The 13,269-nt window shown below is 32.7% G+C and overlaps 1 protein-coding gene across 1 annotated transcript in view; it reads right to left on the bottom strand.

The window, feature by feature from the left end:
• The window catches only part of LOC132760534 (heat shock 70 kDa protein 12A-like), a 29,463-nt gene extending 16,632 nt beyond the window's left edge, over window positions 1-12,831 (bottom strand). Inside the window, exons 1-3 of the mRNA XM_060752521.1 lie at window positions 12,781-12,831; window positions 7,881-8,117; window positions 878-1,174 (exon numbers count right to left, since the gene is read on the bottom strand). Coding sequence (XP_060608504.1) covers window positions 878-1,174; window positions 7,881-8,117; window positions 12,781-12,830 — 584 coding nt within the window. The 5' untranslated portion in view covers window position 12,831. The remainder of the gene's footprint in view (window positions 1-877; window positions 1,175-7,880; window positions 8,118-12,780) is intronic.
• Window positions 12,832-13,269: the final 438 nt, after the last annotated feature.

Here is a 13,269-nt window from a genome sequence, read left to right as displayed (position 1 = left end):
CCGGTGATATGCACAACTAGGGTTGGAACTGATCGTTCCTGTGAAGTTTTGTTGAAAACTCCCAGGCATTTTACCTTTGAAAAGCTGAATGGGAACAGACAGACGGATTGACATTTTGGACAGACGATGAAGACAAAATGAAGACAATATTTATACCAAATGTTTGGAGATAAAATGAATATGGATGGTGTACTACAATTTTTATGACTAGTCGCACATCTCTGAATTTGGTAGGACTTGAACCTGTTTAAATTTAGGTGATGGAGTCAATTACAATAATATTTGGAGCTCATACAAATGATTAAGAAAGACAAACGGAATTCTAATCTGACTTTGTATACGATGTTGTTACTTTGATACATTTTTTATCTTTATAACACAACAAAAATATTTCAAAACTAATTTCAATTTACATTTGCAGTTTTAACCAATTGGGTCTGATGATATATTATTCATACACTGTATCCACATGATGTGTGATTTTACAGACGGCAAACTAAAAATAACACTGACAATTTCTGCCACTACTCTCTTAGTAGTCTTATCCAAAAGCACGAAATATTCTGCACAACAAGATGGAAAAATCACCATTTCAAAATGATGAAAATGATGCAATTAAATCCTTGTCAAATACAAGCAAAACAATCGGAGTAAGAGGGACAGTAGGAAATAATTATGACTTTTGAATTTGAAATTATTGAATAACATGTGATGATTCGGAAAATAATCAGCTGATGATAATAAAGGGGAAAACTAAAATATTCCAATACTGCTAAGATGATAAAATAAGTTTTGCTGACATTAAAATTATTGATTTATATATTTAAAAGGGTTTTTAAATTATTTAAATGATGTAGTAAAAATCGGATTAAGATACCTGTCTTGTAAATTGTCCATTTTTGCTAAGAGATTTTTGTACTCGTCAGCAGCTGTCTTTGTTTTGTCTTTAAGAATGTTTTGCAAGTGCTCTAAATTTCTAGTTGCCATTTTTTCACCTTGATTTTTTTCTTTTTCCAAATTTTGACATGCAGTTTCCAAATCTTTGATTCTTTCTTGGTGACATTGGTTTACCTTTGAATATTCATTGACTTGTTCCTCTAATAGCATTACCTCTGCCTCTTTGGACTTAAGATCTTTTTCAACTTTCATTGTCTTCTTGTTCTCATAATCTAATCTGTAAATATAATATTTCATACTTTGTGTTCACATGCTTTTATATAAAAATTTGAAAAGATTAATCGTATCACCTTCCGGGAGCAATGACAGCAACAACAATACCTCACACATACACAATCTTGTCAAATACGGTTTAATATTTTCTATTTTAATACAAATAAGTTGGAAGTGACTTTGTACAGTTTGCAACTAAGAACTACAATTATATAATTAAAATGTAGTGAAACATGCCATTTTTTTCCTGCTCCGACCCGGCTAATTTGCTTATTATTTTCTTTTTAAAAATTACACATACGGACGTTTATACCATCATTGTATATAAATGGACTTTTTTCATCTGCAGATAGCATTTTTCACATAAATCGCTATAACGTTCCACTTCAAACCGATGCTTTTGTTGTTTGTTGTTTCCTTCGTTTAAAGAAAATTTTCAAGAAAATTGACGGAACACCATTACTCAACACTTGACATTGTTAAAACCATATGACGACTTTCTAACTTTACTTGTGGTAAAGGCAGACCTCATAAGCCTAAAATATACATATTTAAGATACAAATGGGCGCCTTAGTCGGACACCGACCTTTCATTACCTTTCTTTTTATTTTCCTAACAATCCTAAAACTCATACGAAATACAATGGTAAATGCACAATCTCTCAAGTCCCCTAGCTCGGTTAAAGGTGTCAATATTATAAAAATCTAAGAATCTCGATGAATTTAAAGAAAAGTAGCAATTAAACAAAGTTCTAGGGTTGACCAATTTTTAACAGTTGCAACAGAAAACTCTAGTCTAAAGAAGGTCCAAAACGGCAAAATGTTCCAGACTCGATATTTGTGCCTGTTCATGAACGGTCTCAACCTGGTACGGAATTAGACTCAACCCGTTTTAGTCTAGAAAGTAGTTCCTTAAAATTTTGTAGTGGTCCAATTAAAGTCATCTCTAGTTAGAATGGTCATAATTAAAGTGTATTTATTGCATGTGTGTAGTTTTTGTGTGTTATATGATGACTTAAAAAGTTGTTTTAATTTGTGTATTCTTCAGGAACTCATTTGTTGGCGGAAGGGTTAAAAATGTACTACCCACCAGCAGTCAGGAGTTTTCAAAGTGGTAAATTTACAGTGTTAAAACAGAATGAAGATTTCTGAAAAAAGTAGATGGCTAACCTATTTTATTTTGGGCCTCATTTGACTTTAGTGTTGATGTTTAAAGTTGAAGAAAGTATATAATTCATCAAGAACAGTGAAATCCAGAATTAAGCCTCAAATGTGACTGATTTACTCTAGAACAAAGAATACAAAAATTCACCAAGCCGACACCTCTATGAAAAATGAGAAAATTGGGAACTGGTTGATGGATATTGATGAAACTTTGCATCAATGTTGTCTTTATGCATATAAATCGGGAAAATAAAGGATAACTGACAGGTTTGAACATTTGAAATTTTATTTGAAATTTTAAATTTTGACATTCAAAATTGGGACAGATGTTGTTATTGTTATCTCCCCTTCAATTTTAGATGTCTGCTTCTGTGTCAGTAAGCAGGAATAAGGGTACAGAACTTTTGCATGAAAGATTAATCACATTTTATTTAATTAAAACTGTAAAAAGTAATTTAAGATTAAAAAATGAAATTTAAAATGTGTATAAATCAGTTTATAAATTGATAAATTTTATTTTTGCACCCTGTGTTTAGCAGTATATTTTAACATATTTTTATAAGATTTATATAGAAGAAATGTATCTTAAATTATGGATAAACTATGCATTGCAAGGAATTGGGGAGTGTGTGTTTTCAGACTGGTTACATTGGTAAAACAGTGATTGGCAAGCTCTTTCCAGAGATCTTAGGGGCCCAAGAAGCACCGGCCATTGGATTCGAACAAGCACCATAGTATCCTATTGCTCATATGGACCACACATTATATGCACCGATGTTTCAGCAAAGGATTGATGCTGTAGTAAACAGTTTGTAAATATTCACTATTGTCTTGTATATCAATGAAGCAGAACTGACAACTGGACAGGACACATGTGATTTACATGTTGGACATATAGACATTTTCAGTGTAGTGAAAGTTTATGTTTTGCTGTGTTGCAGAATGTATTTGCTCATATATACACATAAAAGATTTTCTAGTCATTAAACAGTGTTGTTTATGGATAAATGGCTCATTTAAAATAACACAGATGATGTAATTGTTGTTGTTGTTGTTGTTGTAGCTGTTACAGCAGATAAATAGGGTTAGGTTCATAATATGTAAACTGTTATTTCCATGCAGGCATGCATTTTTAAGTACACAATATTTAAGCCCTCCTGTGTGAATAAGCACATCAGGCTATTGATTAATTAAGACATTATTTTCTTTCTTTTTTAGATATCAGAACTACAGCATAAATGCCTCTTATAATTTCTTTCGACATGTACTGGTGTTGCACAGTTAAGGTTCATATTCAAGAAATTGTACTGCATTAATGTAATTGTTAGAGACACGTCAAACCTATATGATTGTACTTGTATAACACTAAATTACTAGGAAATGAGTATAAATTTTGGCTTAACTTTAATTTTGGATTCATTTAGGTCTCAACCCGGTACGGAATTATCCCAACCCGTTGTAGTCTAGAAAGTTGCTCTTTAAAATTTTGAATTGGCCCAATATAAGTCATCTCTAGTTAGATTGGTCATAATTAAAGTGTATTTATTGCATGTGCGTATTTATCTATTTTATGATCACATCCGTGTTATTTGTGCCGTGTGGCGGCTGTAAAAAGTCTCCCCGTACATTTAATCAATGATGTTATATTTTCGATCCTTGAAGATCGTTCAGCACGACATTATTGTTGTGCTTGTGGTATTTTTATTTTCAACTTTTCGGCATTTTCTAGTTGGGTGGTTCCAATATTCCTACTTGAATAATGTTGAATCACCCTTAGGATATGTTGCCTGCTTTTTAAATTTGTCTTTTGACGTCTTTATCTGTGATACGCAGGCTTCATAACCTCCGATACCCTTTCAAAATTCCATTTCATTTAGTTCTGCCCATTGTTTTCTCGTTTAGGGCACACGCTTTATATTACTTGGGGACCATACGCCGCTTTTCATGGAATGGCACGGAAGTGTCACATTGAAGGTTCCATGATAACCGCCGTATGAGCACATCTGCGGATGTTTATAAATTCAAAATTTTACTATTTCATGTTTAAATGTTGAATTCTGCTTAAGCCGGTGCTAGGGGTCGTGGACGGTAACTTGCACTTTCCACTACCGTCCATGAACAGGCTCAATCAAACCGAGCCTGCAACATTTTCAATTTTGCCGTGTTGGGCTTTCTTTGGGGATTCTGTATTTATCTATTTTGTTTGTAATATGATGACTTTAAAAGTTGTTTTTTTGTGTATTCTCCAGGAACTCATTTGTTAGCGGAAGGGTTAAAAATGAACTACCCACCAGCAGTCAGGAGTTTTCAAAGTGGTAAATTTAAAAAGTGTTAAAACAGAATGAAGATTTCTGAATAAAGTAGATGGCTAACCTATTATATTTTGGGCCTCATTTGACTAAGATAGTGTTGATGTTTAAAGTTGAAGACATTATATTATTCATCAAAAACAGTGGAATCTAGAATTAAGCCTCAAATGTGACTGATTTACTAAAGAACAAAGATTACGAAAATTCACCAAGGCGACACCGAACGGTACTGGTATATGTAAGCTCCCGACAGCGGCTTAAGCAGTATCAACGTATTATATAGAGGGTATTAAATAAGTGTACGTTTAGTACTTAATTTATTGAACGAGTTGAATAAAAATTTATTACGCAAGTCTCCGGCAAGCAAAATATAATTCAATACATTCAGTAATGGACCAACACGAATATGATATTCTATTTATCACATACCCGAAATAAAAACTGTTTAAAGTGCAAAATAATTATTTTCGTTGACGCGCTTAAAGTGAAAATGCTAACATTTAGCTCTTCTTAAAACTGGGTTTGTGTGGCGTAAATGACGTTAAAATACATGCATGGCCGTTTAAATACCATTTTAAGGAGTCCCAAAATTGGCACAGGTATGTGATAAAATGGTATTGGCAAATATGTTTATACGTCCTTGATCATGAAACCTTTATTGCGAAACGTACGTGCCATTTCATGAAAAGCAGCGTATGGTCACGAAATAAAAGAAGGCGTATGAAAGAGAAAAAGGGCGAAACTAATAAAATCATATGTACCAAAATTAAGTTTTTAGCGGTTATTTAAGGTTATTAATATCAATGGTATTAAATGTTGTTTCATAATTTATTGGAAATCTTTTATGAATTAGTTCTGAAAATTTCACTAGACTTTGACCTTTACTTTGAGAGTTTTTGGAACTAATTCAATTCGGTGTTTTCGGTATGTCCTCCTCCCGCAGCTATCGCAGCCATTTCTCATGTGCACTGAATTCAAAGGATGTTTATGTTTCTCATAGAGATATTGCTCCACTCTTACGACAAGACTTTTTCACAGTTGGTCGATCGTGGTTGTGTGTTTGGACGCCATCTTTTCCTCCTGTCCCGTCTGTCCCATAGATATTTGATTAAAGACATATGTAGACTATATGGTAGTTGGCCAGTCAAATGACTGAATGTATTCGCAAGAAACTGTCTACAAACTCTCTCAATATTATGGTCGGTCCTTGTCTTGTCGGAAAATGAGGCTACGTTGATTGACCAAAGGAACAGTTTACGGGCCGAGGTTTTCCTCCCTTTAACTGACGGCGCTAAAATTCCCATCCAACACAACCAGGGTGACTTAACACCGTAAGATATTCCAAACAAGACCATTACTGAGCCACCAGCAATCTGCCTTCCTCAGTTACGCATGCATCAGCGAAGCGTTTCCAACGACGTCGATATATACGACATCGACAATCCGAACGAAACCGGGTGAATGGCGATCCACTCGACTATGAAAAGACCCGTCTCAAATGCCTGATTAGAAATGTTCGGAGTAGGAGCATGTGGCGCTTACCAAGCCACAAGACACGCGCAAAGTATACGAAGAGAGGCTGAGCAACGCAAGGATGACTACACTTAAGATACGCCTCAAGTTATCGGTTCCTTACAGTTTTGGAGAGAATATGATGGATATGATTGCTTTTTTAGTGTCATGGCAGTATCGTACCGGTTATGCAGGTGAACAAGACGTATATCTATGTCCTGACGTCGTGTTGTTACGCACGGGAACCCCTTGACGAAGTCGATCGGTCAGTAAGACTTCCATTTACTCTAGGAAAACGAACAAGGTGCTCTAAAGTAGAAACATTCAAGCCAAATTGTATTTCAACCTGCTGCGGCTTCTCACCTTGCATTAGCAACACAATGGACTACAACCTCTGAAATCCCGCAAGTCGTGTCATCACCGTTGGGAATCAAAACAGAGTTTTAACTACAGAAATGTGTGTGATAATCTCCTTTTAGAGTATCAAATGTAATTAAAAATGTGTTGTATCAGAATCAGAATTATTTTTGCACGGAACTTCTACTTTTCATTGCTTGCACTGAGTGAAACGGTACGTTACATGCTCCGGTAAGTACAAAGAGACTAAGATATAATGTGACAAATTTTTATTATTTTTATCAAAGCCGTTTGAAATTTATTGAATATCATTTCGTTTTCCTTTGGGTATATATTTGTTGATTTATTTTCAGAAGAACATTCCATTTGTCTTTTTTTACGAACCAGCTGGTGGGTAGTAGAAGCTGTAAATTTCCCGTATTTCACTTAAGGTATTAGGACCCTAATGGGCACTATCAGGAACTAAAGAATTGACATCATAGGTCAGATGTATACCTTAAAGTACACCTGTATGCAAAATTTAAACAAAGTTTACCGTACGGAAATCAAGTTATGGCCACTTTTCTGAACTCAAGCTAGGATGTTATGAGGGCCCTTTTTTAGAAATGAGGAACCTTTAAATAATCTGCAATAACATTCTAATGAAAAATGTTTTCCCATGAATTTTTGGTAAGAAACAAATAGTATAATTCAGCTAACAATCCACACAAGCAAAATTATGGTTTCTACTTAAAATTTATGAAATCTGTATAAAAATATTACCCTACCCCACCCATTTTTACCACATGTCTGACCATTTTTCTACTTAGGGAGCCTAATTCAAAACATTCTTAAAATTTACCAAAATGAGTGACTGTTTTCAAAGTTTCCCTAAATTTTTAAAAAAGTATATTGGTTGATCTTTTAAAATATGAAATACTTTTACCGTCTAGTTTTGATTATATTACACTTTGAAAATATCAGGTTCCATATTTATTACTAGATTTAGCATAATTTAGCCAATAAAAACCTATATAAATTAAAAATTCAAAATTAAACACTTTTTTCTTTCCATATGGGACATGAGAGATACATAAATAATGTTAAAAGAAAAAAAGAAAGAGAAAAAAAGTTGACCCTTCTGGGGATTGAACCCATGGCCCTCATTTTCAATGTAGTTAACAGTAATTCTAGCCTATTTGAATACTCTTCAAAGCGGAGGTAATGCATTAGGGTGCTAATACCTTAAGAGTTTTATATATTTTTCTGGTCCTTCAAATAGCCTACTTGTTTTAAATACACATGAAGCGTTTTTTCTTTAACAAAATAAAGTTCCTTACGTAAATTGCATCAACGTTTTGAAGGTTTATTAAAAACAGAAGTACATACCTATTACAGGCTGATCTATTTGCAATTTTTTCTATCTCATGGTTCTTCACAAACCGGTTGTGTTGCCTCAGGCAAATGCCACACATGTATCTACCATACACGCCACAATTAAAACAGAAGTACAATGCTGGTTGCAGTTTCCCATCAGTAGCACAATGAGAGCAAATGTCTGGGTCATCATCATCATCCCTAGCTTCATCACTTCCACATTCTTTGAAACTACGTGACATAGCCATTCTATGTGAAATAAAAAATAAATAAATAAATAAATAAATAAATAAATAATTAAATAAATAAATAAATAAATAAATAAATAAATAAATAAATAAATAAATAAAAACTAAATAAGTAAGTAAATAAATATAAATCAATAAATGATAAAACTAGCATATGAAAATGATTAACAGTATTTTAATACTACATTGTACTCTGTCATTTGTAGCTGAATAAGTTAAAAACTGCTTAAATTATTTATTAGTCTGCATGGGCCGAAAACAAACAAACAAAAAAAAACAACAAAAAAAAAAAAAAAAAAAAAACACGAAACACTAGACTTATCACTGAAGGTGATAAATATCCCCGCATAGTTCTTCTATACCTGAAAAAAGAACAATCTCATGCAGGGGCCACAGTTGACTATTTCTTTTAATCAATTGTAAAATCATTGATAGAGACCCATTTGGCATGTTCAATGTCATATGAATGTTTTGTCATAAATTTTGTTTTGTCCAGTCTAAACAAAATAAATGTTTATATAAATATATATTTGAGCAAAAATTACAAAGTTTTAAAGAATGAGGATGAATTTTCATATATGAACTTAAGGGTCATGGTCAGTTAAAGATCATGAAAAAACTTTAATTACGTAAGTATGAATATAAACGGTTAAAAATAACAATTTTTATCCTTTTTATGATAATTCACTTACATGACTTTTAAGGCCAAAGAAATTCTTACCTGAATTGTTAAAGTATAGGAAACAGTTTATTATTAGGTATTTACGAAATAAAATTGGCCAGGCATGGCTAATAAACTTTAACCTGCTTAGTGTTTGAAATTATTTTCATAAACAGACAATTTACTAGACTGATGCATATTTGCCGATTTACCTATGTAAATGTGTTGCGATTTATTAGGAATACTGCACTCCTATTGGACAAACACTAAAACAAATGAGAAACAAATAAATCCATTTAATTAAAAGCAATTGCAATTTTATCAAAATTTTAAAATAACTTGACGGTCGGGGAAAGTGTGTCATACTTAAATTAGTCAACACGTCTGTTCTGTTAGTAAACGTCTTGTTTTATCTTAGCGTCTAAACAATTTTTTATCGTTTGATTCTAAAAATATGTCGATTACATACTGATTATACGCTCAATGCACACAATATATGTAATCTTCGACGGATTTACGGTAAGTACCGTGAGTTTTACGCAGTAAGATGTGATTTATTAAGTTTGTGTCCAAAAAATATTGAGCGTCATTTAGCGTTATTTAAAATCTCTAGATTTCCTACGTCTTCGAAGGTCTATGCTATCTTTTTTATTTATATTTTCAACATTTGAATTGTTTTTTTATGTTTTCCGTTTTGTTTTAATGTGTTTTGCTTTTATTGGGCCATACTCTTTTAAAATAACAAGGTTTTAGAATTGATATTTAAAATTAATTCAGATTAAAATCAATAAATATCATTTCAATTTCGTAAATCACAATAAAAATCTAGACAAAATAGTGTTCCTAAGATGCTTTATATTTGAGCTAAATCATGCAAGCAATCTGCCTTTTTCAGTAAAATATACGGCAAAATAAAGAAAGAATTGGTCTAAAACGATGGCAGAACTGAAAATCGAACCGCAATCCTCTCATATATTAGGCTATCACTTTACCGACAGTGCTATTGCGGATATACATTTAGATGATATACCTGTTATATAACAGCTATATACTTTATATAAATTCTCGTAAACTACACAAACAGAACCGAAGTGGAATAAACTATTTTAATGAGTTGTAGGATATATTCATAATTGGCAGGTCAATAATATCAGACGAAATGTTCATTTAAGTAACAAAATTTCAATAAAATTCAACGATTTGACCTTGAAGGCCAACGTCATTTGAAGCTGAAAGTCATACAATATAAACGGTTTTACGCCTTGTATTGTTTTGTAAAAGTATGAATTAAAAAAGCGTTCCTTACTGTCATATGACTGGGGTCGGCCAGACCACCAGGTGGAAGGCAAGCCTTAAACCACTTCACCTCCTTATTGGAGTAAGTATAAGATAATATTAAGATTCTATATGGCGTTCAAAACTGCAGATTTAAAGAAGTTTACACGGAATACCGGGTTAAAAGATTGCCAAACACGAATGAATCAATACATATTCTAACACGACCCTCATTTTCCCTATTGAAGGACCGAAATTGTACATAAATATGCAATAAAATCACTGTTGACAATCTAGATTGAGACTTGTGCCGTACTCGTTTAAAGTGCGACGCGGGAAACAAATCAGGCATAATTCAGGTCCGGCAGCATTTGTTTGTTGACGGCGTGTTAGAATTGACCGTGAAATCACAGTCGCTCGGATGCGCCGAGTAATTGCCTCGTAATATAATTCCTCTCATTTAAACTCTAAACAGTGATGTAATTTAGAGATAAAATGTTGGGCTTAAGTACCACGGGGCAGGAAGTATTACACGAGGAATGGAGTTCGTATAATAACTTGCCAAGAAGTTCTTGTGATATCTGTCACGAAGTTCGTCGGAAAACTATTGTATATCCTGCAAAAACAATTGTCAAAAATTGTAATTTTCTTTTTTAGATAATTATGAAATGTAGTACGCCTACTTTTTTCACAAGAATGAGGACATATAATGATGGTTTTGAGTGTATTTTAGTTAAAGAGATATTACTGAGATATCTTATCCCCTTTTCTTTTTTATGGTATTTTTGCTGACGCAGATTTCGAAGACTGGAAAAAGGATTCAGGTAGAGCATTGACTTTCATGATAAAATGCGCTCAAGTATAGTGTCTTTATTTTTCTGCCGATGTTTGAGAGGAAACTTTGTTAATTGTGCTGTAATTGATAACAAAAATATATTTTAGTCAAACTTATTCCGCCCGAACCCGGAGGGACTTGCAAATTTCTTCGAGAGATCGGTAGTAATAGAGCCAACCGCACTTGATTTTTTATCATATTGTTGTACTTTTGGGAAACATATGTTTGAAGAAATTATCCTGGTTATATCAAGCTACTTTTTTATTATGGTATAAAATGAAACAAATCGCTTAGATAAACGATGCACAACTATATATTATCTGCTTAAGAAAGATAGTTGAGAACAACGTGTAAGTTTTGAGACATTTTTGTTTTGTTGTTTAGGCCATGATACTGCCGCAGATTTAATCTTTACTTAGATGATAACCTATCACCTGTTTATCCTTTGCAGACACAAAAGAATAACATTTTATCTACACTACACTATTATATTTCATAAGTATTTACAACCTTATTGAAAAATAAAAAAAAACGCTTAAACGTGCTGTGATTTAGCGCAAAAAACACATTGGCACCATAAGGACTCCAGGACATATTTTAAGGTATCACAAGAACTCCGGGAAATTTGAAAAATTTGGTATAAATTTGTTAGCGGGAGCTTCATGTTTGCAATTTTATATTATCATTAGGTAATTATGTATGGCAATGATGAAGACTTGAAATAAACATGTCAATACTTGCGAATTGTCAAATAATTTGAAATTTTTACTCACAGCTACCAGATTGTAAGCAAGAGGCGATGAAAAATGGACTATTAATTAGTTTTTGACACATAATACAATATATAAGGCAAGCTTAATCATTAAAGTGTAATATAGCACCTAAAACTAACTTTTTAAAGATGAAAATTACTATTTTTGACGAGTGTTTTTGCAGTATATACAATAATTTTCAGAGTTATCACAAGAAATCCTTGACAACTTATCATAAGAACTCCATCCATTGTGTAACACTTCCTCCCCCGTGAGTACTTGATAATATAATTCATCGATAGGAGTTTTCTGGCCTACATTGTTATCTCGTTTTACAACAACTTAACCAAATATTGTAAGATAAACAAAATCTTATGAAGTGCATATTTTCACAAGACTTAAAATAGAGCAATTATATTTAAACCTATTTCATTGATTTAATTTTATAACTCACTGAATTTATTTAAGTAAGACTTTGTATGCAGTTTTTAAGGTCAAGTAATTTATTAAGTAATGATTGTACACTAATAAGAAAAAAATAACAATTTAAACAACTCAAAAAAGCGACGTTGGAGCGACACATATTTTTTTCTTATGAGCGTCTATACATAGTATCTGATCCAACTTTCGTATCGCATCATTTAAATTAGTAAATAAAACTTTTTATTTTATTTTGGCGTCATTCCCATTGGACGAAAAATTATGGCAAAAACTAAAGATAACTCAAAACCCATATGATTGATTTGATTTTTTCATAAATCCGTATAGAAACAGTGAGATAGTTTTTGAAAATCATGCGTTTCCCCACAGTGAGATAGTTTTTGGAAATCATACGTTACCCCACAGAGCTATATTTCAATGGAGAGGACGCTTTGACCTCATAAAGTACACTAAATATCTGTATATTCGATTTATTATCCCGCAAGTTTACACTGAATATTTACAACAAATTCTTAAACGTTACCTGTTGTATACTAATACTGTGTCGTTATATATCACAATGTGATTTATCATTAAACCAAAAATAAGAACACAAATTGTTAATGCTTGCAGATAAGATGAAGGTTAAATAAATACATTTATATCCAGTTTCAATAATCACTTCATCGCGTTATATGAGAAAAAAAATATTGTATAATACCTTTCGTCCGCATTCGTAATGGCGTTGTTCAACAGGAAAGTTAATTTCATAAAACATTTATGCGCATGCGCATGGACATTCAATATAATATCGATCTCATTCGGATTGAACGTGGTTTTAGATGTAAACAAAAACCAAACGGTGTGATCTTTGCATAATGTATAGTCTGATTTTATTGACCTGTCAATTATGAATACATAACAGGACTCATTTAAATATTCGATCCCACTTCGGTTTGGTCCGTGTAGTTTACGAGAACTAATATGGAGTATTGAAAGTCACACCAGCTTAATGTGAAGGTTTTCGTTAATTCACAAAAGCACAGTCGGTTAAGAGAATGCCTGATTATTGAGAGGTCTGTGATCGATCCTTACTGTTGGCACTAGTACTCTTTTTTTATTTTTGCAGTATATTTTTAATGGAACAGATTTATAGTGTGTTTTACGGCATTGAAAAGACATTTATTGATTTTAATCCGTTTTAATTTTT

The sequence above is a fragment of the Ruditapes philippinarum genome, unplaced genomic scaffold (genome assembly GCF_026571515.1).
Source record: "Ruditapes philippinarum isolate M1 unplaced genomic scaffold, ASM2657151v2 ctg6773_1_1_1_1, whole genome shotgun sequence".
Classification (NCBI taxonomy): domain Eukaryota; kingdom Metazoa; phylum Mollusca; class Bivalvia; order Venerida; family Veneridae; genus Ruditapes; species Ruditapes philippinarum.
The sequence above is the reverse complement of the archived record's forward strand: the minus strand, read 5'-3'. Positions and strand labels throughout refer to the sequence as shown.